General features: G+C 46.1%; 3 protein-coding genes across 5 annotated transcripts in view; 1 reads left to right on the top strand and 2 right to left on the bottom strand.

Annotated features, from left to right (window-relative positions):
• The window catches only part of ARHGAP40 (Rho GTPase activating protein 40), a 39703-nt gene extending 32623 nt beyond the window's left edge, over window positions 1-7080 (bottom strand). For 2 of the 3 annotated variants that reach the window (XM_063172192.1, XM_063172191.1), the window contains exon 1: window positions 6819-7080. The gene's annotated coding sequence lies outside the window, so the exon portion shown is untranslated. Of the gene's footprint in view, window positions 1-6778 lie in introns of all 3 variants that reach the window. The other variant, XM_063172190.1, reaches the window with a different exon arrangement.
• A 274-nt stretch (window positions 7081-7354) lies between these two features.
• ADIG (adipogenin) lies at window positions 7355-11558 on the bottom strand. The gene is made up of 4 exons (XM_063171978.1): window positions 11382-11558; window positions 9793-10091; window positions 9062-9163; window positions 7355-8578 (listed from the first exon to the last, which is right to left on the bottom strand). The coding sequence occupies exons 1-3, from the start codon at window positions 11506-11508 to the stop codon at window positions 9077-9079; spliced, it is 513 nt and encodes a 170-aa protein (XP_063028048.1). The 5' UTR covers window positions 11509-11558; the 3' UTR covers window positions 7355-8578; window positions 9062-9076.
• A 3719-nt stretch (window positions 11559-15277) lies between these two features.
• Window positions 15278-25440, top strand: ACTR5 (actin related protein 5). Its single transcript, XM_063172194.1, has 9 exons — window positions 15278-15661; window positions 16379-16608; window positions 17448-17617; window positions 18980-19197; window positions 19522-19704; window positions 21668-21790; window positions 22317-22456; window positions 23329-23461; window positions 24538-25440. Exons 1-9 carry the CDS (start codon window positions 15278-15280, stop codon window positions 24781-24783), a joined length of 1827 nt encoding a protein of 608 aa, XP_063028264.1. The 3' UTR covers window positions 24784-25440.
• The last annotated feature ends 327 nt before the right edge of the window (window positions 25441-25767 follow it).

Consider the following 25767-nt stretch of genomic DNA (forward strand, 5'->3'; position numbering starts at 1 on the left):
CAGACTGAGCAGTGCTCAGTGCCAAGGCCAAGAGAAGATTTTACATAGATCAGCAACTGAAAGGCCACAGTCAAACCCAACTAGTGAAAGAAGCAGAAATTCAACCTGGACTCACAGGTGAATTGAAAACTATGAAGATTTCATAAAAATAAACCTAAAAACACACAAGAAAGGAATTAAAGCAACTATGTTTTACCTCACAGCTCTAGTAACTTTGATGAATAAACACTTTAACCCAACTAAAATTCAGAAATACACATTTTAACCCTGGTGTAAGCAACCAAACTTTTGTACATTTTCTGACACAGGCATCACCTGGCTGTGGTTGCTGACCTGAATCCAACTCATGTTTTGGCCCCAAAAATGCTGATAGAGCTCAGCCTGATCTGTGCTGGGAGCAGCCACTGGGCCAAAACAAGAGCTACACATATGGCAGAGACAAAGGAGAGGAGGCAATGAGAACTGCTGATCCTGCAGCTCTGCAAAAGCAGCTCTTGGGCAGTTTCTGATGTGACAAACTCTCCAGAAATAACTGGAAGAACCCATAGGAAGGGCAGAAATCAAGCTTCCATGGTGGAAGCTGTAAATACATCACCTTACCAAAATGCTTTCAGTCAGCACTGCAGAGGCTCCCAGGCTGCCTGCTGTGATAGTTGTACCATGCTGGAGGAGGAGGGAGCAGCATTCTCACCATCAGATGGGAAACTGGCTTCCTCATAAGCATGGGAATTAGGGACTTTGTCAATTAACCAATTAATTAGAGAATTAACAAGCTACCATCCCACTGAGAGGGGACTGGGCCCCTGTTTGAATTTTTTACCTGATGAGCTCACGTAATAAAGCTGGCCTCACAGTGTACATCCTCCTGGAACTCTCAGAGATCCAAATGAGCTGTGATGCCTGACTTAGAGCCAGAGTCAGAAAAAGAACTTTTATGGGTTAAATGATATTCACAGACCCCCAGCTAGCAGCTTCTTCACCTTTCCAAAGACTGTTTTTCCTTTACCATCTACTTTGTTAACAATGAGGTGATGCTAATCCTTTACAAAACTGCACAGACCACATGAGCAGAATTCACAGGAATGCCTTAAAGCAGCAATTCCTTGATCTTATTTACCAGTTCCACTCCCCAGTTAAGTTTCCTTCCATCTAACACATTATTACAGCGTCATGGTTTGCAATGCCAGTGCCCCCATGAAAATATATGCTCGCTGGTGTCAGCTGTGAGATGTGACCAGGAAATAGAGCAAAGCAGGCTCCAACTTAGGAATAAAGAAGAAAAAACTTTATTAACCTACAACTATATATAAAAAGAAGCACACACAGAACTCAGAGTGAAAACCTTCCAAAAACATTCCTCCTCCCCCCATCAATTTCCCAATACCTCCACCCCTCAGATCATCCACTCTCAGTCCATCACCACCCTTTAGATAATCAATTCTCAGCTCATGAAGGAGAGAGGAGTCCCTCTCTCCAACCAGGGGGACAACTAGAAACTGTCCCTCTCTCCAACCAGGGGGACAACTAGAAACTGTCCCTCTCTCCAACCAGGACATACAGCTAGAATGAGCCTTGCAAAAAGCTGCTCTCCAAAAGAGCTTTTTCCAGGGTGAGTGCTGATATTTCACCAAGCCTTGGATTCTCCCAGGGGAGCTGGCAGCTCGGTGCTTGCTCCAAACCCTTCCTGCCCTGCAAACATCCTGCAGCCTCGTGCCTGCAGTGCTGCAGCCAAGGCAGCGTAGGAAGCACGGAGTGAATGAACTCCAAAGCCCTTGGATGAGGGATATGGCTGCTCCCAGCAGAGATCCTTCCTCTCCCGTTGCTCAAAGGAAACACTGCAGCTAAATACAGCTGTTACCTTTATCTCCTTTCACCCTGCTGGAGCACAGGCTGGAGGGAGGCCAGGGCTGGGGAATGTTTGCCCCAAACAGGGGGCTGGGAGATCAGCTGCAGGGATGTATACACTGCCCTGCATGCCTCACCTTCCGCTGGGGGACACGCAGGGACTTCCTTCCACTGTGTCAGCCCCGCTGCTTTCCAACAGGAACATTGTCCCAGCTTTACCTTGACCGAGAAAAACAACTTTCATCAGCAAAGCTGTATTTATTTGTTGCCTAAAGAGGATATCCTTCCAGTTCCATTATATATTGGCCACCTGCTATGGGCTTCACAAGAGCTCCAGGCTCATGTTCACTCAAGGGCTTACACACAAGAAATTCCACCTTTATTCCCAGTGTTCACCACTTGAAATCTAATTCAGAAATGGGAGCCTTCAAAGAGAAAAATACAGAGGCAAGGGATTGAAGGGTGCTCCAGATTTGTGCCTTTCCAATGTTTCTCAGTTACAATGACACATCTCTCATGCTTCCCTAGGTGACCCAGGAAGAGATAAATGAGGGATATAAAATAACTCCTGGCCAGCAGCCTCCTGTCAGTGCTTCATCCATGCCCAGGCTGCCACTGTTGATCCACCAGTGTGCAATGGGCAAGCAGGTTATTGTCATTTCACCATGTGATGGGAGTGTCTATGTTCACAAGGACATCTCACAACCTTCAATTGGAGTTGTCACAGATGGCCAAAATTCCATATTATATAAGAACTAAACTTCCAGAGAACTAGTGAATTCATAATGGGCTCACCAGACATTATACAGGGTCCTGAAACTTTTCCCTCTAAAAATTTGAAAGTATGGGAAAGAAATACCAGAATATTGTTTGTTCTAAAAGGTCCCCAGAGAGGGGTGCCCTATTATTTTTCTGTATGAGGAGAGCAAAGCTCCCTTTGTACACAGCTGGCACAGAATATTTAGTGAGAAAAATCCTCATTTTTACAAGAGACACATTTTAATAGCTCAGCAGTCCAGGCACTGGCAGCCCTGGGGGCTGATGGAATAAGCCATGCAGATGGAAACAATTATTTAGGAAGGGAAGGACTCCTGCATGCACGGAGCAACATCTCACTAAAACTGAAGCCTCCCACCAACACATTCCAGACTCTTGGAGTAATTTGCTTTGGGGAGTATGCTTTAAGCTACATCAGCTTTTGTATTTCTTTCTCCAATCTTAATTGAAATCACAAAACATACTCCCCTGCAAACTGACCCAACGGCCTGACCAAACAGCAACAAATACCAGGAAATATTGCAAACATCTGAAGCTCAAACCAATTTAGAGAGCCAACTCTTCAAGCAACAAGTTCTGATTTCAGACAAGCTTTCCACTACACAGCACACCTGGAAGGACTTACCCACCCAATCAATAACTCTGTAGTGGATGACTTACACCTAAAGTCTGTGGCATAAATAATGAATACTTCATATGTAGTTTATCAAACTGAAATGCTTTACATAAACCAAAATCATGAGTCTTGGAAAGGAACAGAATTTCCAAAAGCACTAATTGATTAGAAATATCTAATTAAGGCTAGTCCTTTCAAGCCAGCTGCATAAAGAGTATTTCATATAAAATGTTGCAGGAGAAAAGTCACTCCAGCAGGTTTCAATTAAGCCTCATTGCCATATGGATTTTGCATCCGCAGCAGGAAGGCTCAAACATCATGTCACAACTAAGATATTTTTATGTCTCCAACTGAAAGCATTTCAACTGCTTGGAATAGAATCATATGGGCCATAACATCCCTAATTAAGAAAATATTTTTGCTGAACTGGGAGCCTAAAAGGCATATGAAGCTAAAATGCATGATATTGTTGGTCAGGCAGGGTAGTTTCTAACTTTTAAAGGGTGTAAAAAGCTGAGAGTGTATTGCATGTATGCCCTAGTGACCTCCTTACCCAAAAGGGAAGATCCCAGTGCCAGTCACACGGTGATTTTTAAGGAGGCCCTGAAGGAGTGGGGGCTCCTTTGCTGTGCAGACAGAGAAGGGCACTGCTCCTGGAGCAGTTTGCACCATCACAAGGGTGAGGGGCTCCTCAGGTCACCAGCCCAGCCAACCTCCTGCTTAGAGCAGGGTCAAACACAGCCAGAACACGGTTCTGAGAGCTTGGGCCAGCTGGGTCTTGTGAAGAACTGAGGTGCCAGCCCTTCTTTGGGCTCCCATTTCAGCACTCCAGTGTGTGATGTTTTCCTTGAGGCAAGCTGGACACTCACCCATTGCAGTTTATAAAAGCTTTGACAAGTAACACAACTCTCAATCCAACTAATCAAAGATGCTGTGAAGTGGGAAACAACAGTTATGGTTTTTTCCTTTCCATATTTAAAAAAGTGAGTTCAAAAATGTGTTTTGATTAACCCAGGAGCACGGCTGCTGTTGCTGCTGCGCCCTCTTGGGATCTTGAGCCAAACACTCAGTGTTATTTTTCTTCATACAGCTTGGACCCAAGAACCCAAATTCCCCTTTACTGGAAACAGATGTCAACCAAGTTAAATCATCCCATGACTCCTGCAGGAGAAGGATGTAAACAGCCCCAGCTCACCCAGCTGTTACTCAGAGAGGTCCTGCTGACAAGTTAGGGATCCCCACATGCTGCAAGACCTTAAAAATGCTTTGACATAGTGATTTGAGATATGTTTATCACTTAAATCCACCAAAACACATTAGGTCACTTCAGTTTACACTAGATTAGAGTTTGGGTCTTTTTACCAACATCTTGCAGAGTTTTGAGCCCAGAGGAGAAAGAAATTGTTATCTGTGTTTTTATACATACAACGCTTCACAACAGAGTCTTAATGTTTAACAGACCCCACCCCTGCAAAGTAAAGGCTTTGCAAACAAGAAGGGAGGAAAAAAGAGAGATTAAATGATGTGCAAAAGGTCACAAAAGATGTACAGTACAGTTTGGCACACAGAAATGCATCCTCCACCTCCCAGGGGGCTTAAATTCAGCCAAAAGGAACTACCAAATGACAGTTCTCACTAATGGTGTGCCCCAAAGTGTTCAATCCAGGTTTTGCTATCCTTAAAGCTGAGAAAATACCTGCTTGCTGCAGCATGGAAGAGCTCTGGGACAGAGGCTGCTGGATTCATATGAGAAATGATGCACCAGGGGAACAAGAAACCCTCACGTGAATTAAATGCAAAACTAATTGTGGTCAGTGTAAACAACCACACTGGCAGGAGCTCCACTACAGCATTCAAAGCTGCAAACCCTCTTGCTGATGCCCAGGAAGCAGCTTTTGCACACAACAGCAAAAGGAAATTAAAGCACAAACTCATGGATGCTATTGAAGCACTTGCAGGCTAAAAGGCAGCTTCAAGGTCATGCTAAATCCATGCTGAGAGCTCCAAATGCTCAGCAAAGACAGGCACAGGAACAGGCATTACAGCCAGATTCAGGGAAAGGGAATATTTTAAGAAATGTGGATCACAATAAAAAGTCTACAGGGTTCAAACTGAGACCCCTCATCTGTAGGTCTGTGTCCATTCTCCAGGCCAGGTACACACACCAGGAGGCACTGACCCACAGCAGAACCAAAATGCCCTTTCTATACTACTTCTAGCTAAATTCACACACAAAAGTCCTATTCTTAGCAGCAAAATATTTATTTGTGCATTATTTTTCATAGCTCAAAGACAGGAAAACCAGGTTGAAACCACCAGTGCCATCAGCATAGCTGTGGTACTGGGGAACTCTGCAGGAGCTAGGAGTCCTCAAAGTAGCTTTCTCAAGCAGGTTTTTGCAAGCTGGCACCAACCTCCCTGCTATTGCAGTGACACTGCCAGGGACAGCCAGCCCAGCCAAGCTAAAGCTATTCTGAGTGTATTTACACAGACTAAAAACTACACAAAGCATACACTTTGGTAGCACCAGGCTTTAGAACATCACCATGTAGTACAAGAGGCAATATTCTGCTAGACCTTTAGATTGTTTATTTACCCACCTCATTTTATCCACTTCTTTGCAGTGATGGTCCCAGCATAACATTTTTAGCTTAAACTGTGGCATTCTGGCAACTACCTCAAGATAACAGGGTTTCTTTTTGAGCAGAGGCTAACACAGTTTAAAAGACTCAAGTAGCCTAAACAAGTGAAATCCCATAGAGACAGGACGTGTCATCCCCAGGGCTTCAGCTGCAATATTAGAGGCATCCCCAACAATGCAGCTGCCAGGTGAAGCCTTTCTTGTCAACACCTTTTAAGTGCACATCGTGGAAAAGGTGAAGAGAAAAACCTTGACACTACCAGCAAACATCCTTCACGCTGGCTCAGGAAGATAGCTTTAAGATGTCAGTAAAGCCGAGACAACAACCCCATTGCCCAACGGGGCAGAAGCCAAATTCTGCGGGAAAAGCGATAATTCAGGACAGCACAACCACGGCATGCAGAGCCCGGGGCTGCGGGGCACGGCCAGAGCACCCAGCAGTGCTGACCATCAACCTACCTGGGGTGGTCAGTGCCTCCCTAGAGGGGTCAGAGCCTCCCTGGGGTGGTCAGAGCCCACCTGGAGGGGTCAGAGCCTCCCTGGGGTGGTCAGTGCCCACCTGGAGGGGTCAGAGCCTCCCTGGGGTGGTCAGTGCCCACCTGGAAAGGTCAGTGCCCACCTGGAGCAGTCAGTGCCCACCTGGAGGGGTCAGAGCCTCCCTGGGGTGGTCAGTGCCCACCTGGAGGAGTCAATGCCCACCTGGAGGGGTCAGTGCCCACCTGGAGGGGTCAGTGCCCACCTGAAGAGGTCAGTGCTCACCTGGAGAGGTCAGCGCCTCCCTGGAGTGATCAATGCCCACCTGGAGGGGTCAGTGCCCACCTGGAGCGGTCAGTGCCCACCTGGAGGGGTCAGCGCCTCCCTGGAGTGATCAATGCCCACCTGGAGGGGTCAGTGCCTACCTGGAGCAATCAGAGCCTCCCTGGGGCGGTCAGTGTCCACCTGGAGCAATCAGCGCCTCCCTGCAGTGGTCAGTGCCCACCTGGAGGGATCAGTGCCCACCTGGAGGGGTCAGTGCCCACCTGGACGATGAGTGCCAGTCTGGAACAGTCAGTGCCCACCTGGAGCAATCAGCGCCCACCTGGAGCCACCAGTCCCCGCCTTCAGCGCTGCAAAGCACGGCCGGAGAGGAGGAAGAGGAGGATGTGGAGGAGCGGAGAGCGGGGGCTTCTCCCGACCCGCATCTCAGCTGGCCGGAGCCGCCCAGGGCCGGGCTCGGAGCTCGGCGGAGGCGAGAGCAGGAGCGCGGACCTTTCTTCCCTCCGCCCCCGTCCCGCCCCGCTCCCCGCCCGCTCCCTCCGCATCTGCCCCGAGCATCCCACCCTTCCCTGCCGCCGGCAGGCGGGGAAAGAAACGGGGATCCCCGCTGGAGAAGGACCCCGAAGCTCCCCGAAGGGAGAGGGCGATGTCCTGGGCAAAGAGCTTTTCTTTTTCTTTTGTGTTTTCCTTTCTAAAGAAAAGAGCCGCGAACATAAAGATGCGGGCAAACAAGTTTTATTTATAAGAGCGTGGATAAATATTTGGCCACGCGGGGCTGAGGGGATGGGGTGGGGAAAGCAAACACAAGGAGGGCAGGTTTCATCATTTTTGCGGGCTGGTTTTGCACAGTGTGCCCCTGTAAGGCTCTGGAGAGACAGGCACCGCACACGGGCACAGAAACAAGGATTCCCACAAGCGGCAGCGCGCTCATTGCATTACTTTGTCATTCAGATCCTCTTGAAAACAAAAGAGCGTGTTGGACGCGTGCATCAACACAAGAGCACACAGCTGTTCTGTTCAAACCCAGCACCTCGATAAACCCTTAGGCTACAAAAAGATGGTTCATCACAGGCTCCTCGCCCTCCTCGTGGTTCCAAAACTGGTTAAATCGAGCTGCTGTGAGTGCCTCTCTAGGCTGTAATCTACCTTACATCAGCCTGCCAGCTGTGCTGGAAAACAAAGCCCGAACGGAAATCAGGGACAGGCATGCTCAGGATCTGCTGAGGGCTTAATTAATTCTTGTTAATTGGAGGTAGGTCTGCTTCATTTCACAGACCTGGGTGTTGAAAAGCTGTTTCCTACTTTGAGACCTGACAAGATGCAGATGAGAAAAGTGTTAATTGAACTATGAGTATAATAATCCTATGGCTGTATTGCATTTAAAATCCAGTAAAAACTACTACAGAGAGAGATTGCCTTGATCTTATTTATTTGAAATCAAAGATTAGTGTTGGTTAGCAGAAACTACAACTGTTGGAGTGCTTGGTCCTTGTAAAAAAAGGAGCTTATCCCTCAAGAAATTGGCAGCTGTCATCCATTTCACATTCAGGCAGTCAACACTCTGAAAGCAGCTGTGGTGAGCTGAGTTGGTGCTTAGTGTGGAGTGGGTTTCTCTTTCAGAGAATTCCCCTCCCTCTGTCACACTGCAGTGGCTGTCACCAATGCTGGATTGCCATGGGACTCCCTGCTTGTTTTCACCCTGAGGTGGTTCTCTGGGCCTGGCTCAGCTGCGGTTTCCTCCCCAGGACTGAAAGCAGCAATCCTCTGCTCTCCAGGCTCAGGGAGCCCAGGATTTTGCCAGCTCTCTCACCCAGCAAAGTGGACAGCTGAGCCACGTAGGTAACCAGGTAGGATGGCAGCAGCAGAGTCCTCAGGATGTTAAAGGTCTGGAGCAGCAGGCAGACAAAATTCCAGGTGAGAGAAGAAAGAAAGGAGCACAGCAGCTGGGGAAGAAAAGGAAGAACTGAATTGACACTGCAATGATGTCTTTGGAAGAGGCTCCATTCTCAGCAGGATTTTGCAACCACCAGTGCTTGTTCTCCTCCCTCACCCACCCAACACAACAAATGTTATATCCTACAAAAGACAAGTTCAAGCTGCTGTGTTCAAGTCAATAGCTGTACATATGAGGAATTCTAAGAGAACCAAATGGTAGCCCAGACAAGATCAAGCTCATTGTTAGTTTTTGAAGAACTAGGAAATTAATGAATGTTAAATAAATTGTTACTACACTGAATTGGTACTGCCTTGGTGGTGTTAATGAATCCCTTCAGCTGAGGTATTGCTGATGCCATGCTAAAGCTGAGCTTCAGGGTGTGTTAGTCAAATAACTGCAGCAGGTTAAGATGATTGCAGTGCTTGGCTAGTCCAGCCTAAGCAAGGTGTGCACTCCAGCAGAACTGGTGGAAGGAAACCTGAGTGAGTACCTCAGCTGCTGCAATTCAAAATTCCCAGCAATGTAACTGAGGAGACAGGAGTGAGAATAGTGACAGTGGAGACACTGAGCAGCTTTCCCTTGTGAGCCCCTTCTGCAAAGGAACAGACAGTCAAGGCACAGGGAAAGAGAAGACACAAAAGACATGAAGCTCTTCCACTGCTTGAAATTTATCTTTTGGGATTTGTGTAAAGCCTGAAAGGATTAGGGCTGCTGTGTTTGCAAAGAGACTTCTAGCCTCTGTTCTTATTGAGCAAGTGAAATACATCTTATTTTCAGTCACATGCTCCACTGTAAGAAATCTGAAGCAACTTTTCAAAGTACACAGTTCCAGCCATAAATACCAGGAGAGTTCTTTACACACAGTTGAGTTAAACTTCTTATCTTAGAGGAATGAGTAGCAAATTTTGCCATTTTAAATGCACTTCTCAAGGACTTTTAAAATATGTATATGTACCTTTAAATATACACACACGCATATTCATGATTGTCATTCTGCACAATTTTGTGTTGCCTTTACCTCATCTACAGCAGGAGTCACCACAAATAGGGAAGGCAGAAAATAAAACCCCCTGTTAGTTATTAACCAGGCAGAAACCTGGTTGAAATCTCGGGGCTTTGTCTTGCCCAAGAGGCCTCTGAGTCAGGAAGAGGTGAAAAAAGTCAGAGCTGAGGCACAAAAGCAGTGGATATGCAAGGAGGCAGCCTGGCCCCACTACTCACCATCAGGATGTTGTAGAAAATGCTCTTTTCAGCATTTTCAGCACGGGAATATCTTATCCTCTGCCTCTGGGACCAGCTGTTGGAGGTCGCAGCAAGAAGATTCTGGCTTTTAGGATTTGAGCTCAGATAAGCAGGCTTGGGCCTCAGTCTTCCCACAGCTCCACTGGATTGTGACTCCTCTTGCATCTCTGTACTGGATGCATCACTCTGGTTTTCTTCCTCTGTTAGTTCATCTTCAGAGTCAGATTCAGGCTCATCAGGAGATTCTTTCTCAGTCTTTTCTGTGCTGGGCATCTGTGCTAGAAGCAGGTTTAAAAAGAACATGTAAAACACCTGTATGTGACTTTTTTCCCATGGCTGCAAGACTTGCACATCCCATCTAGGAGCTGAACAAGATTCCTCTGAACTTTTTCCAGCTGAAATAAAGGATTTTCAAACCAAACTAGACAATTAAAGGTCTTTACAAGTGTTTAATTTTAACTAATTAGCTCTTAATCAGCAATTTTAATAAAGGAGAAGCTGAAGCACTACCTCTTTAATTGTGCTTGTTGTAAACTAGCATAGAGGAAGTGGATATGACTGAATTAGTTAGGACGTTATTAAAAAGAGTACTTTTATTTTTATAACTGAGAAAAGCTTTAATGTTCTTATTCTGTAAATATGCTGGTATGTAAAAATTTAGTGATGTGTCTAGTCTTACTGGTTAAAATGTAATTTAGAGCATTTGTGGAAACAGTCGGAGGCCTGGTGCTAAGAGCAGTCACTACAGGCCAGAAATTGTGAATGTAAATGTAGCAAGAATAACCTGAAAAATCTCCTTCAAAACATCAAGAGAATTACTCTGTCCAGGCAAAAGCCTGAGCACTCAATTGCAGTGTAAGGATGTGGCACAGCTAGGTAAAATACATATTTTGTCACTGATTTGGAACTTCTTCAGCTGGGATTAGATTTTTTTTTCTCCAGCATTAGAGCATAGTAGCAAGGCTTTATCCTCACAAGTGCAACAACAGGCTTATTATTAGTCTAAACCAAAGCCTGTTATTGGTTACTGACATGTTAGAAGAAAGAATCGGGGATGGATTGGAAAAACAAACCGGAAAATACATAAATAAATTAAAATCTATGTTTTGCTGCCTTCTAAACTTTCTATCAACCTCAGCATAAAAGAATTCCTTACCAACTCCCCCAGTAAAACCCTCCATGCCTTTCCAAAAAGGAGAGGTGGAAGAGAACTGTGAGGCCAGAATTTAAAATGCACAGATTTAGAGGATTAGGCTTGCTTTCTGGGAGATTTTTGAAATAGAAACCTGTAAAAATTACTTGTCCTTTGTCCTTCTTAAATCAAATTACCACTGAGAAAAAGGGAGAGTGCAAGAAGGGTAAGTAGCAGTTTAGTTGCCTTATAAGCATTTTTAGCAGAAAAGCCTAATAATTTGTTTGTTTTTTTCTGTGTGCTACCACCAGTACTAAAAAACCTTTAGCTGCCTCCTGTGACAAGTGGCATGAACCTAAAAATAGCCAGCAGAGTGCTTTAAAGAGGAAGTTAACTTTCTGCAGCAGCATTTTACCTGATCAACTGCCCAGCTTACCTTCATTAAGCAGCAGCTGTAGCCAGATAATGGCGATGATCAGCAGCATGACAAAGGGCAAGCAGAACCAGAAGAAAAGCAGAGGAAAGGTCAGCTCGTTCACCAGGGGAACCAGGGGATACCTCATGGCTTGCTTCAGGTTACTCTAAGTTTAGAACAGCCCGAGTGCTCCCCTTTCTAACACCTTTTAATAACTCATCGCAGTGCTGGTGGCCACAGGAAAGGAGTGGTAAATCAGCAAAGGGGACAGCCCCGTGCTGGGGAGGGAGCAGCAGGGATTAATAGGGGATAAGAACAACTGAGAAAGGCCAATCGAGTCAGATGTTTTTCTTCAGCTGCTATTTAGAGGATAAATACAGGTTAGGAAGCTTTCCAGGCTTATGTTAAAACTGTAGTTATAGTTCTTTGGATATAGGGGAGGTAACCAAGTGCTTTGGCCACTTTGAGAGTGAGTAGCCAAGGTTGCTATTGAGAATAAAACAGATTCAACCTTCCAGAGAGGTGTAGAGGATGAGCAGCTACGAGATGGTGCTCCTGGGCTCTTATTCAATGTAGAGCACATATATGTCCCATATAGACTCTATTTTTAGCCTACTATGTATAGCCTCATCTATTAGTTAATCCTTTAGGGAAATAAACCTTTATATTTTAATTGCCCTTCTGTCTTCCCTTCCCTAGAAAAGCAACTAGCACATTTTATTGGATGTGTGTCTATAAAAGCATTGTTTAGGAGTAAAGGAATTCAGCAGTGATCAAAGAAGGAACCAGATATGGACTTGATAACTTGATATTCATCATGCTGTGGGTTTCTCCTCCAATAACATAAAGCCATAATCTATTGCTTACCTCACAGAGGGTTGTTTGACTAGATTGTTTGTGTAACTCTCAGGAGAAGAGAGCAGTTATGAAAATGCACGTTACAAATGATTGCCTGCATTTAATGTTCTTGTTCATGAGCCTGTGTTTGTTTTTATGTAGTAACAGCCCCTTGAAGTGAGCCTTTTTAATCCCAAGATCTAAATGAACTCTGCAAATTCTTATTAATTCCCATTAATAACACCTTTGCATGATAAAAGAAAGCTATTAGCCCTGCTCTGTGCATTGGTTAAACAAGTGAGAAAAGCCATTAAAGCCCCGAGCTTCAAGGATGCTCAATATTTGAGTCCCCATTTCACACAGTGGGGGTGGCAGGTTGGGGGCACCTCTGGAAATCAGGCTGTTGATAGTTTGTCTGCAGTGCTGAGAGGGATGGAAAGGAGCTGAAGCTGTGATCTGTTTAATTTTAATGATGAGTTGTGTCTCAGTCCCATCACGGGCAGCCCTTGGAGTCCGCACTGGCTGTCACTGAGCTGAGCCAGCCTGGGACACCCTCGCTGCCATGGCAGGATGGATCCCACCCTGGAACCCCTTCTCCCCAGGGAATGGGGGGTGAAATAAGGGGGAAAGGCCCTCCCCATTGCCTGGCAGGTGGCACAGGAGTGGCAGATGCCTGGGCTGTGTCAGTGACCTTCTGGGCAAGTGGCACTGCCCAGGGTTGTGGGGTTTCACCTCCACACAAGCCACAGCCTCTGGGGAGGTTTCCCAGCCCAGGTTTAAAGGGCAGGGGTGTCCTGTGTGAAGGGGAGCAGGGGTACAGCCCAGCCCCAGGCTGATGGTGCTACCCACAAAACTGGATGTGTTACCTGGTGTGCAGCAAGCCAATAATGACACACTGGAGAGGGACATCATTTATTTCAGAGCTGCCCCAGCCTGGGTGCTCAGGGCTATTCCAGAAATCCAGCACACCCCCAGGGACTTTCCCTGCCATTATTTATACACAGAAATTCAGAGTTAGTGAATTTCCAAGCACAGCCCCTTTTGGAAGTTAGGACTGCTTAGTAAGTTCCATGCAAGTTACATCAGCCCAGCAATTTCTGGGCATTCTCAGGGGAAGGGTCTTTTTTAGCATTATTATGAACATGTTCAGCTCTAGGACACATGGACCTTGAGTTAGAAATACATAGATCGACATATATCAACATTTTCATTTGCTACATCCTTAAAGCTCGTTAGCCTCAGGATGCCCTTGACTAAGGGAGGATCTTGCTGCCTGCTCCACTGATCAGGTCTCCTTTCTTGCTCATTAGGCTTGGAAGCACACATCAAAGAATGTAGGGGGATACAGTATGGGTAAATGAAGGTGGTACAGAATGTAATCTTATCCCCAAAGAGTTGCAGCTGAACCAATTACTAAAGATTAGGAGCAGGCCTGATGTTGACAGGCCACACCTGTAGCCAATGAGAACAAGTGGTATAAAAGAGTGGATTGGTGGGATCTGGAGTCAGATGGCTGCTGCAAGGACCAGGAACAGTCAGTGCTTAGAGGAACTGCCTGCAAGAGGCATTGAGGAGGCATGAAGCTCTGGTGATATAGAATCCTTGTGCTATAATGATAATAGGATTCTTAATATATAAGACAACAAAAGAACATCCCAATTTAAGATAATCTTGGCAGGTTCCACCCTAGGGGTGCTGATAGGCAGTGGATGAGTGTGAGCTAGCTGTGCCCAAGGGCCCAACAAAGCCCATGGCACCCTGGCCTGTCTCAGGAGCACTGTGGCCAGCAGGACCAGGAAAGTGATTCCTGCCCTGTGCTGGCACTGGAGAGGGTCACCTTGGTTCCTGTGCTCAGTTCTGGGCCCCTAAGCCCAGGAGGGATAATATCCAGGGCTGGTGATGTGGTGTTTGTGGACCCTCAGGATGAGGGAATCTTGACTTCATGTTTCAGAAGGCTGATTTATTATTTTATGATATATATTATGTTAAAATGAAACTATAGACTGAAATTATGCTAAAGAAAGAGAAAGGAGACATCAGAAAGCTAGAAAGGAAAGGAACGAATAATAAAATCTTGTGGCAGCTCACAGCCATGACACAGCTGGCTGTCATTGGTCATGAAATAAAAACAATTCACATGCTGGGTAAGCAATTCTCCAAATCACATTCCAAATGTGATTGGAGAATTGCTTACCCAGCATGCTTCAGCAAAACATGAAGAAGCTGAAGCTCCCCAGCTTCTCAGGAGAAAAGATCCTGGTGAAAGGATTTTTCAGAAATTATGTCTGTTACAGGCTGGATGAGGCTCCGGTCTGTTGACATGGTTGCCTTCTCGTAGGTTGGACTCAATGATCTCAGAAGCATTTTCCAACCCAAAAGATGCTGTAAGGGATGTCAGCAGGTCAGAATAGACAATTGTCCTCTCTGCTCTGGCGAGACCCCACCTCACACATTGGGCACAGCTGTGGTGTCTGCAGCAGCAGAAGGACATGGAGCTGCTGGAGCAGGTCCTGGGGAGGCCACAACGCTCTGAGGGCACTGGAGCACCTTGAGAGAAGGTGAGTACAGACCTCATGGCCCATTTCCAGTGGGTGAAGGAGCTGCAGGGAGGCTGGGCAGTGACTCTTCCTCAGGAGCTGCAATGATAGCACAAGGGGGAAAGCAACAAATAGAAAGAGGGCAAATTTAAGTTTAGTATTAGGAAGAAATTTTTTTACTGTGAGGCCCTGGCACAGGCTGTCCAGAGAAGCTGTGGCTGCCCTTGGATCCCTAGCAGTACCCAAGGCCAGGCTGGACGGGGCTTGGAGCAGCCCGGGATGGTGGAAGGTGTCCCTGCCATGGCAGACGCTAGAATGAGCTCTTTTAAGGAAGGTCCATTCCATGATGCTGTGCTGGCTGCTCCGTGTCCCACCGGTCGGGTCTCCTCTCCTTGGAAGCACACAAAGCCCTCACATTACGAAGCACACCCATTTAAGATCATCCCGATTATTTCAAGACCCCGCGCCTCACAGCAGCGGCGCCCCGGAACCCCGGAGCGGGCCCGCGTTGCCGGCCGGACGCGGGCGGGAGGCGCGCCCGCCATGGCGGCGCCCACACAGGTGTTCGCGTTCCGGGACGCGCGCTGGGCCCCGGACCCGGTGCTGGAGCCGAGCGCGGCCGTGCGGAGCCCGCAGCCGGTGCCGCTGGTCATCGACAACGGCTCCTTCCAGACGCGGGCGGGATGGGCCTGCCCCGACCCCTCCGTGCCCGCCGAGCCGCTGCTGCGGTTCCGCTCGCTGGCGGCGCGGAGCCGCGGGGCCCGCGGCGGGGCGGGCGCAGAGACGCAGGTGGGGAACGACCTGGGCAGCCCCGAGCCCCTGCGCTGGCTGCTGCGCTCGCCCTTCGACCGCAACGTGCCCGTCCAGCTGGAGCTGCAGGAGCTGCTCCTCGACCACGTCTTCCAGCGCCTCGGAGTCTCCTCGCAGGTACGGCCGGGCCGGGCGGAGCCGCCCGTGGGTCCCGGAATGGTTCGGCTTGGAAGGGATCGCGCTGCCGTGGGCATGGACGGCTTGCACGGGACCAGGTTGCTCAGATTGCTGTGGCCTGGACGCTTCCAGGGATGGGGCAGCCGCAACTTCCCTGGGCAACCTGTGCTAGTGCCTCACCACCCTCGCAGGGAAGAATCTTTTCTTAGTATTTAATTTACACGTACTGCCCTAAACTTACTGCTGGGTGATGCTGTTATTAGTAGTGTTTACTGACCACCTACATGCCCAGCAGTGTTGAGAGTTGCTTCTCAGACCATGGAGCCCTTTACCTGCATGACAACACCAGTTTGACAGCTTTACCCAGAGTGGAACTAAAGTTTTACTGCTTTTCACTCACCTCCTCATTGCATGGATTTTGGTTACTCCGATTTTTAATAATTTATATTTGCCTTTAAAAGTCCATTCTCCTCCACCATTATGAGTTTACTCTTTGGTGGAATTAATATTAACATTTTAAATCAATATTAATCTTTTTTACTCCTTTAAGCACTAGATAGAATTTAATTTCCATTATTAATACCCTGCACATAAAGTGCTTTCTCAAGCCCATTTTGGAGGAGTTTTTGCTGATGCTGAAAAGAAAAAGCAGAGATAACTAACCCTGGCTTTTCCCTTCATACCTTTATTACTGTTCTTTCCCCTTGTCTCCCCCAGGGCTGTGTGGATCACCCAATTGTTCTGACAGAAGCAGTTTGCAACCCTCTGTACTCAAGGCAAATGATGTCTGAGCTCCTCTTTGAATGCTACCAAGTGCCAAAGGTGTCCTACGGCGTGGACAGCCTGTACAGTTTTTATCACAACAGGAGGCAGAACTGGCCCTGCAGTGGTTTGGTGATATCCTCAGGGTACCAATGCACACACATTTTACCAGTCCTAGAAGGCAGGTGAGTTCTGAATGTCTTATTTTCAAGTGATGCAAATACCTCTTCCTCCAGCTCTGCAATATTAACTCTTGTAGTGATTTATACTGATGGGTTAAAACCAGATCTACAGATTTTGCTAAGCTGTGTTGAGTTTTGAATTGAAGCAGTGCAGCTCTGGTAAATGTTGTGTTTTAGTTGATAATTGTGCCTTGATGTGTACTTTCAATGGGAGAAGGGGATATGTGCCCCAAGTGAAACTGGGCATTAACAAACATAATTTAGGTTTTAAAGCAGCTTTGGGACAAAAGAAAGTGCTCTGTGTGTGAGACTCTACAGTGCTGGAGGCTTTTACCATTTTGGTTATTCTGCTACATTGCTCTACTTTTGCTTTTTTCCTTCTTTTTTAAATCCTTACTGCAAGAGATGGCTTTATTATATCTGGTACTAAATCTTCAAGGTTTACACTTGTCCAACCACTAAGTGTTAGGTTAAGATTAAAAAACTACTTTTAGCACCACTACCCATCACTTCTCTTAGAAGTGAACATCTCCTTAGATGCATTGTATTAGAACAGAACATCTTGCTGTAGCCAAAATTATTTCATATTTGGACTTGTTTTTAAAGCAGAACAGAGCCTTTCAGAATAAAATAGTGAACCAGCAGTTATAAATAGTTCAAATAGGGGAACAGCAGTGATTTTTCTGTTGCCTGAGAAAAGCAGGTGTGTTAGATTCTCTGGTAAAACACTTATCTATGAATATTCATCTACAGAAATCAAACAATTTGGGGGGAAAGCAGGAGCTCTGTTTGATTCCCTGTGAATTCCCTGAGTGTGAGCTGTGTCTGTTTGCATTTTTGAGGCTGGATGCCAAGAACTGCAAGCGCATTAACCTGGGGGGGTGCCAGGCTGCCGTGTACCTGCAGCGCCTGCTGCAGCTCAAGTACCCCGGGCACTTTGCGGCCATCACGCTGAGCCGCATGGAGGAGATCCTGCACGAGCACAGCTACATTGCCCAGGACTACACTGAAGGTAAAACCAGCTCTCATTCACTGCCTTGATGGTGCTCACTTGTGGGGGATACCAGTTGTGGGTTTCTCTGGGTCTGGACTGAAGGCATTGAGGCGGTAGTTCATGTTCGGACACAGGTGTTTATTGTTTCTTATCAGTAAAGCTTGTCAGTCTCACTACTCTGAGTTCAGCAGCTTTTCATTAGGAGGCACAAAATGGCCAACAATCTCTTGGTACAAGGTCTTTTAAGATTAAACTATCCAATTAAGAACTGACACTCGGATTATTTTCCCTTTTAATGCAATAACTGATCCCACAGGGCCCCCAGTGCAGACTTTTCTGCCCAATTACAAAATGGCACCCAAACGCAAGAAGAAACATGAAGAAGAAACCCAGGACGACACTCTGTGCCCTCCATCTTGCTGCCATCCACAGCATACTAAAAATCCCAAAACCCTAAATTTCTCACCAAGTGATATGCCTACACTGTTCTCTATAATCTGTTTCACACTTTTGTGGATCCTAGTCTATCTTGAAGTCTGGGAAGCTTTCTCACTTTATTGTTGCTCTTCACCCACCCATGTTGTTTTTCTTTAACATAATTCCCACTAGTTCTCAATGTTTTTGGTTGATCCTCTCTACCCCTTATTTTGAACTCAGCTCAAATTCTTACAGAAATATTCTACTTCTGTTTTGCTTTGTGGTAACCTGCCTTGCATTTAACAGCAGTTTAATATTTAAAATTAGGCCAGAAATAAAATTTAACTACTACTACTGCTACAAAGAAAAAATCTGTATTGGTTCAAATTTCTCTGTGAACAAAAATTGTGATGGTTTCAGTGGAAAAGAATTTAAAATGAGCTTATTGTTTCCTTTATATGTCAACAAAACCTCTTAGTGGGTTAGGATTTCTGTGTTTCGTATCTGCTTTAAGGTTTCCACAGTTGCACAGGACATTTCTCATGACTGTGTGTGAATTAAGGAAGTTTTAAAATTTCCCTGGCAAATGTCATCTGAAGTAGGGCCTGAAGAAAAGTGTTTTTTTAACATTTGTCACTTGTGAATGAGACTTCCTTAGAAATTTGTGAGTGCTCTCCCTCCCCTCGGGCAGAGGGACTTAAGTGTGCACTTGCACTTTGCAGTACTTGGTGTTTCCTGGAGGTCAGAGCACTCAGAGCTGTCTGCACTGGGTGTGTGACCTGGAGGCAGCACTCAGAGGGGACAGCCAAGCTTGGCAACAGCTGCCAAGAGGTGACAGAATTCTGTGCTTGCACTTTTTTTGCCTTCTTTCCTCACCTTTCATCCTTCGCACGAGGCGCGCGTAACACGCGAATCGTTTTGCGCTGCCAGAACAAAAAGTTACTTTGCTTTCCAAATGCCCAGAGCTGCAGAAGTGGCGGTGCCCAGAGTACTACGAGGACAACGTGCACAAGATGCAGCTGCCTTTCTCCAACAAGCTGCTGGGCAGCACTGTGGCATCTGAGGAGAAGCAGGAGAAGAGGCAGCAGCAGCTGCGGCGGCTGCAGGAGCTCAACGCGCGGCGCCGGGAGGAGAAGCTGCAGCTGGACCAGGAGAGGCTGGACAGGCTGCTGTATGTGCAGGTAATGCAGGCAGAGTGCCAGTGTGGTGGCTTGGGAGGAGGGCAGGCTGTCCTCAGAGCTTTATCAGAAGGTCACACATCATGGTAAAGCTGTGACTGTCGTGGGTGTTCCCTGATAGGAGCTTGTCAAGGTTAGTTGTGAGTTAATAGAGAGATTATTGATGCAGGGGATGTTTTCGGTTTCTGAACAGCACTTCTGGGAAATACTTGAAGTGCTGTCAAAGTGTGCACATCATGCTATGCTTGCATGATTAGAGACTATCTATACATCAGCTGACGGCTGTTGCCTTGTCTTGTTCATCACAACTAACTGATCTGTCCACAGGAACTTTTAGAAGATGGTCAGATGGATCAGTTCCACAAAGCTTTGGTGGAGCTGAACATGGACTCTGCAGAAGAACTTCAGTCTTACATCAACAAATTGAGTCTGTCTGTTGAACAAACAAAGCAGAAAATCCTACAGTCAGAAGTCAATATTGAAGTGGATGTTGTGGACAGCAAGCCAGAGGTAGGATGTTTTCACCAAGATAATCCTAATTTTATCTCTGAATTAAACTTCTGTGCTTGAAAATGAGTCCCTTCAGACTTCCTTTGATGAACTAAGCTTATTCTTTAACACATTGCAAGGCATTATTAAGTTGGCAACTACTTCTCTCTTTTCAGAGAGAATATCCTGAGACAACCATCCTTAATCTTTAGTAGTCTTCTATTAAACACACAGAGGAGATAAAGATACAACCCATCCATCTTTTTGTTAAAAAAAGTATTTGCTTTCCTTTTTGTTCTTCCCCTTCAGGTGCAGAGAACTTAATGGTAACCAACCAACCCTGGCTTCATTGTAGCTGCCTATTTTTGGTGGATTTAAGCAGCATGTTCTGTTTTGGTTCCTTAATGAAAGCTTAATTGCTACACTTGGTTATTGGAGTTGTCTTGAAGATGAGGAGCTCCTTGTCTGCTTTGCCAGACTAACACAGGCCCAGCACACAGCAGCTGTTGCCAAGGGGTGCTCTAAGGCTGCTTGTGCGTGTGCTTTTAATTGCCTTTCATGTCACTTTAGACAGAGCTTTTTTAGCTTTATCAGCCTCTGTTCAGGGAAAAGGTAGAGGGAAAAACAGAAAATTGAAGCATAGAGGGGAGATCCTCATTTAGGTGGTCCAGAGGAGCTGTGGCTAGCCCATCCCTGGAAGTGTTCAAGGCCAGCTTGGAGCAACCTGGTCCAGTGGAAGATGTCCCTGCCCATGGCAGGGGGTGGAACTGGATGAGCTTTTGAGGTCCTTTCCAACCCAAACCATTCCATGATTCTGTGATAATCAGTGCAAGAATCAGAATGATTGTGCTTCAGCAAAATTCAGGGCGAGGATGGGCTTATCATTGTGGTGAAGAATGTTTCTGCCTTCTGTCAAAAGAAGATATTCTAGAAAAAAGAGAATTGAAAGATTAGCAGTTATCTGTGATTTTTCTGTGACTGTGCCTAAATTCCAACATCTCCCACACCCCTGCTCTTTGCTGGGTGCAATCTCAGACCTCAGAATTAATCCACAAGCTTTGTTATTTGGTCTGTGCCTTGAGAGAGCACTTAAAATTATCACAAAATCCCTTTGCAAGACCAGATGTTCAGCTGAGTCTGTGTATCTTTCTGGTTTTGTCTTTTTCCTTTCTCTAGAAGATAAAAAAAAGAAATGCATTTAACAGGACTTCATGAGACTACATTTTTTGCTGTAACAATGAGCACTTCTAAACTTCAGTTTGATTAATTGAATTTTTTAAGTAGATATAAAATAGAATCTGAGGGATGTGTGAAGAATGTCATTTTGGCTCATCCTGGCATTGCAACAAATGTTTCAAGTTTAAAATAACCAAAGCAAATATTTAGTAACAAAACCCCAGTGGTAACATTGTAACACAAAAAAATTGTAGATAATTAAAAACCTGTTCCTAACTCACAACAGGAGTCTTGTAGGATTTTGAGTGATGCTTTTCATTAGGACAGAGCTTCTGTCTGTGTGAAATAAAAAGGGATTTGGTGCATCCTGTGAGCAAATAGTAGGTAGTTGAAACTCTCAAAAATTGTGTGGTGGCTTTGTAGCTAGCAAATATTTGTTTTCCAGTCCCACACAAGGAAAATAGGGAATTTAATGGTAATTATATAGCAGTTAGAGGTGCTGGAAGGGTACCAGGTCTTAACCAATATAAAAAGCTATTTTACTAAGTTTTAATATGCTGTTATGCATAGGACATGGCTGCCTGGGATCCTGGTGACTGAGGCCTGCATTTCTGAGCTGGCATTGGGATAAATTTATTGGAAGTGTTTGATTTTTGTGCTGTGTGAATGTCTGTATTTCTATTTCCTGGGCATACTTGCTTTCAGGCATGTTAAAGAGTTGAGATTTGAGGAGACTGAGTTTTCCAGCTGTGTCACCAAAATTAAAATCACACCTGAGCTAAGCTGCCATAACTTGCTCTGTTTCCAGACTCCTGACTTGGATCCACTGGGCAGTGAGCAGTCCCTGGAGGATGTGGAAAGCATTAATGAGTTTGAGCCTTTATTTGCTGAGGAGCAGCCTGAGGTTGAGAAGCCAGTTGCTGCAGTGCAGGTTTGGTTTCTGTATTTGCACCTTGTGCCAGGGGTTTGCATGCCAGCTGTCCAGCCAGTCTGCTGACATTTCTCCTCATGCAAACATTGTTTGCCTGCTCTTGGAGGAGATGCCTAAACTACCTGAGCAGGACATGAAGAGAGAAATTCTGGCAGTTTTAGCTGGTGGTTTGGGATGAAAATTCCCTCTTGGCTCATTCTGCAGGCAGTGCCTGGTGTAGCAGTGCTGTGTTATTAAGGGAAAAATGTTCTGCTCAAGTGTTTTTGTCTGTGATCCATAGCCTGGTATCCCAGTGGACACAGCTTTCAACTTGTGAGGTTGAGCCTTAGAATTAAGTGGCTCCAAGCAGAATAAATTATAGAAAAAGTCCAACTTCCATGGCCCTTTGGAACCTTTAGCATAATGCTATTTCTCTGTGGGAGCATTACCATTTGTTTTTTTGTACAGAATTGTTTGGAAACGTTGGTTATTGTAGACTGTTATTGTTCTTTAACATAATTCCCCACTCTTCTCAATGTTTTTAAAGCCCGTGTTTAACCTGGCGGAGTACCACCAGCTTTTCCTTGGCACTGAAAGAATCAGAGCTCCAGAGATTGTCTTCCAGCCCTCCCTGATAGGAGAGGACCAGGCTGGCATAGCAGAAACCATGCAATATGTCCTTGAGAGGTGAGTTTACAGAACTATTTACTTCAAACAAGCTATTCTTCATTTGATACCAGCTTTTGAAATGCTGGGTGTTTAGCAATAATTTGAGAAAATATATTGAATAGTTCTTTTTGGTGGAGTCAAGAATTGCAGGTTAGACATGTCTTCCTGAAAGCCACATGTAACTGTGCTTGTTTTAAGTCAGTGAGTCTACAAAGTTTTTTGATCCATAACCCCATCAATGATAAATTTTTGAATATATGCATCCAATATATGGATATTTATAAATTACAACTACTACTAAACTATTATGAACATGTTAAAGCATACACAAAAATAAAAATTAAAAAAGAATGAATGAGATCAAGGTGAAATAAACATTATTTAAATGTATTTATCAATTTATCTGCCTGCACCTCACTGGATTGTTTTGCACAGACCCCACTTTAGAGATCCCTGGTCCAACTCATTATTGAAGGAAACAGCAAAACACTTGCAACAGTGAGCTGGCAGTCTCTGGTTTTGTGAGACCAAAATTAGGAGTAGCATTTTAAAGTTAAGATACAGGCACACCTCATGGACATTTCCAGACAAATTAGCATTGATGAAATGTCACCCCTGAATTGATTGAACATGGGACATCATGTTTTTCTGAATGGTAAGAATTCCAGCCCTAGAAAGAAATCCAGTTGATGATTTATGGGGAACTGAGAACTTTCAGGGTTTTTCTGCCACCCCCTTAATTTCCAGAAAACAAAGAAATTTTTTGGTGCTCGGAAAATGAAGTTTCTCAAAGTGAATCCTGGGACAGGGTACCAGTATTCCCCACAGCTGTTCCAGTTCATAGGGCAGAGGTCCTTGAGAAAAGCTGAAGCTGTTCTTGCTCTTCACAGGTATTCCAAGGAGCAACAGGCTGTCCTTGTCCAGAATGTTTTCCTCACTGGTGGAAATACAATGTACCCTGGACTGAAAGCCAGAATCCAGAAGGAGCTGCTGGAAATGAGGCCATTCCAGTCATCCTTTCAGGTGTGTGTGTTGCCGTGGTGTTTATGTCACCAGCCTGTTCTGCTGTGTTCAGATGGAATGGGGTGAGGTGCAGAGCAGGGGGCATGGAGAGGGTTTTAAGGCAAGACCCTGCAAACAGCTTTTTGACCTGAGATGATGCAGGTTAAGCAAAGGTTGAGCTGCTCTTTGTGAAGACAGCATAGTGAGTAGGGAAAAGGAAAGTCTGCTTCTGTGTGGGATCTCAGCACCTCAAGACGGAGGTGCAGAGTGGCCAAGACCACCCTTGGGGGGTTCGGAGGTCCTGGAATGTTGCCAGAAGTGTCTGGTGGCTGGACTTTGATCCTGCACAGGAGACGACACCTGTATGAGGATGGGAGGATCTCACTGGGTGAATGGTGGAGGGATAAGTGAATTAGAGTGTAAAACACAGGGTTTAGGATTTCGGTACAGGGGGGTCTAGAGAAGTAAGATGGAGGAATTGGGGCGTGTCCTGTTCTTCTTCTTCTTGGCCTCCATCTTCTGTGGTGATGTTGGCACTTTGGGATTGGTTATTACTAAAAGTGCACTGGTTAATAAGGGTAGAAGGTATTGGGGGAAAAAGGTAAATATTGTATACATAACTTCGAGTATAAAGATAGGTGACCGCCCCGGGGGCTCTCAGTGTGCTCATGGCTGGCTGCTGTGCAGACCTCTGTTGGGCTGAGAGAAAATCTTTTAGATAAACAATTAATAAACACCGAGACCGAGAAAAGATCAGAAGTCTCTCCTCGTCCTTTGAAGCGCCGGGCTGTCCAAGGCCATCCCCGAGCCTTTCCAGGCCACCCAAACAGCCGAGAAACCGACACTTCTGCTAAAGGACCATGCACGTAAAAGCACGTTTGGCTGGAAGTTTGCAAATTGATTGCTTAGGAATTGATAACAAGGTGAAAACACATTTGAACCTAACATTAGTGTCTCTCTTTCTGAGATACACTGAGTAATCAGCTCAAATTTCTGAAATTCAGTTGTGTGTGTCATATACCATTGTAACCAGGGTGAAAAGGGCTTCCCTTTCCAGTGCTGAATTGACATTGTTGTTCCGTTTTCCTTCCATCCAGGTCAGCCTTGCTTCCAGCCCTGTCCTGGATGCCTGGTACGGGGCCAGGGACTGGGCAGTGGAGCACATGAACCGTGAGGAAGGCTGGATCAGCAGGAAGGACTATGAGGAGAAAGGGGGGGAATACCTCAAGGAACACTGTGCCTCCAATGTCTACGTTCCCATCCGCCTCCCCAAGCAGCCCCCACGGGCAGCAGAGGCTCCCAGCAGAGCCTCGGGCACGGGGAACCCCAGCGAGCAGCCATAGCCGTGTCCTGGGCACCCTCAGCGCTGCAGGGAAGGGTTCCTGCTGTGCCACAGGGTGGGGCCTCGCTGCCTGCTGAGCTCCCATCCTGGCCCTTGGCCCAGGACGATGGGACACGCTGGCTCAGTTCAGTGCTGCTCACACGCAGCAGCTCGTGGAGGGCAAAACTCCCTCTTAGAGACTGGCGTAGTAAGGCTCAGGGGTTTTGGAGAGTGTGTGTTTTACAGCTTTTTGAGATGTAATGAAATGTCCTGGTTTTAGATGGTTTTTGTTGCAGCTGGGCTGTAGCAAGGCAGGCAGCCCAGCAGGTGTCCCCCTTGTCACAGCCGTCTGTCGGGACATGTCATGCTGCAGGACAGCAGGGGGGGAGCTCAGCCCTGCCTCCCGGGGCCTCGTGTTCCATCTCCTCCCTGCCAAAGCAGCACACAACCAGCGGGTGCTTCTTGTCTCCATCGATGTCGGCGATAGCGATGCTGTGGCTGAAACTGGAGAGCTGGGCACATGCACACACAGCCCTCCACAAAGCACAGTCCAGAGGCACTGCCAGGCCTTCTGCTGCCCTGGGGTGGTTCTGCAGGCTGAGCAGGGCAGCTCTCTGATGGGACTTCTTGATCAAAAGTTGTTGTAGCAATAAAGCAAAGCCTTTTGCTTTACCACTAACTTATGTGTTTCAGTGATTTCACCTCTTTAGAGCTGTGAGGATGGGTTTGATTGGTTATACTTTGCTTAAAAACACAGGTTTGCAGCCAGGCCCCTGTCCTGCTGTACAACTTGCCTGTGAATTCAGCTGTCCCACTGAACAACTTGTTTCTTTCCCAAAAAATAATCCGTCCTGACTGCTGAACCCAAACCTAAGGAGACTCCATCGCTTTGGCAAAAGCTGAAAAAGGTGCATTTCCCAAAAAATAATCCGTCCTGAATGCTGAACCCAAACCTAAGGAGACTCCATCGCTTTGGCAAAAGCTGAAAAAGGTGCAAGGTAATGGG

This window comes from Melospiza melodia, chromosome 19 (genome assembly GCF_035770615.1).
Source record: "Melospiza melodia melodia isolate bMelMel2 chromosome 19, bMelMel2.pri, whole genome shotgun sequence".
Classification (NCBI taxonomy): domain Eukaryota; kingdom Metazoa; phylum Chordata; class Aves; order Passeriformes; family Passerellidae; genus Melospiza; species Melospiza melodia.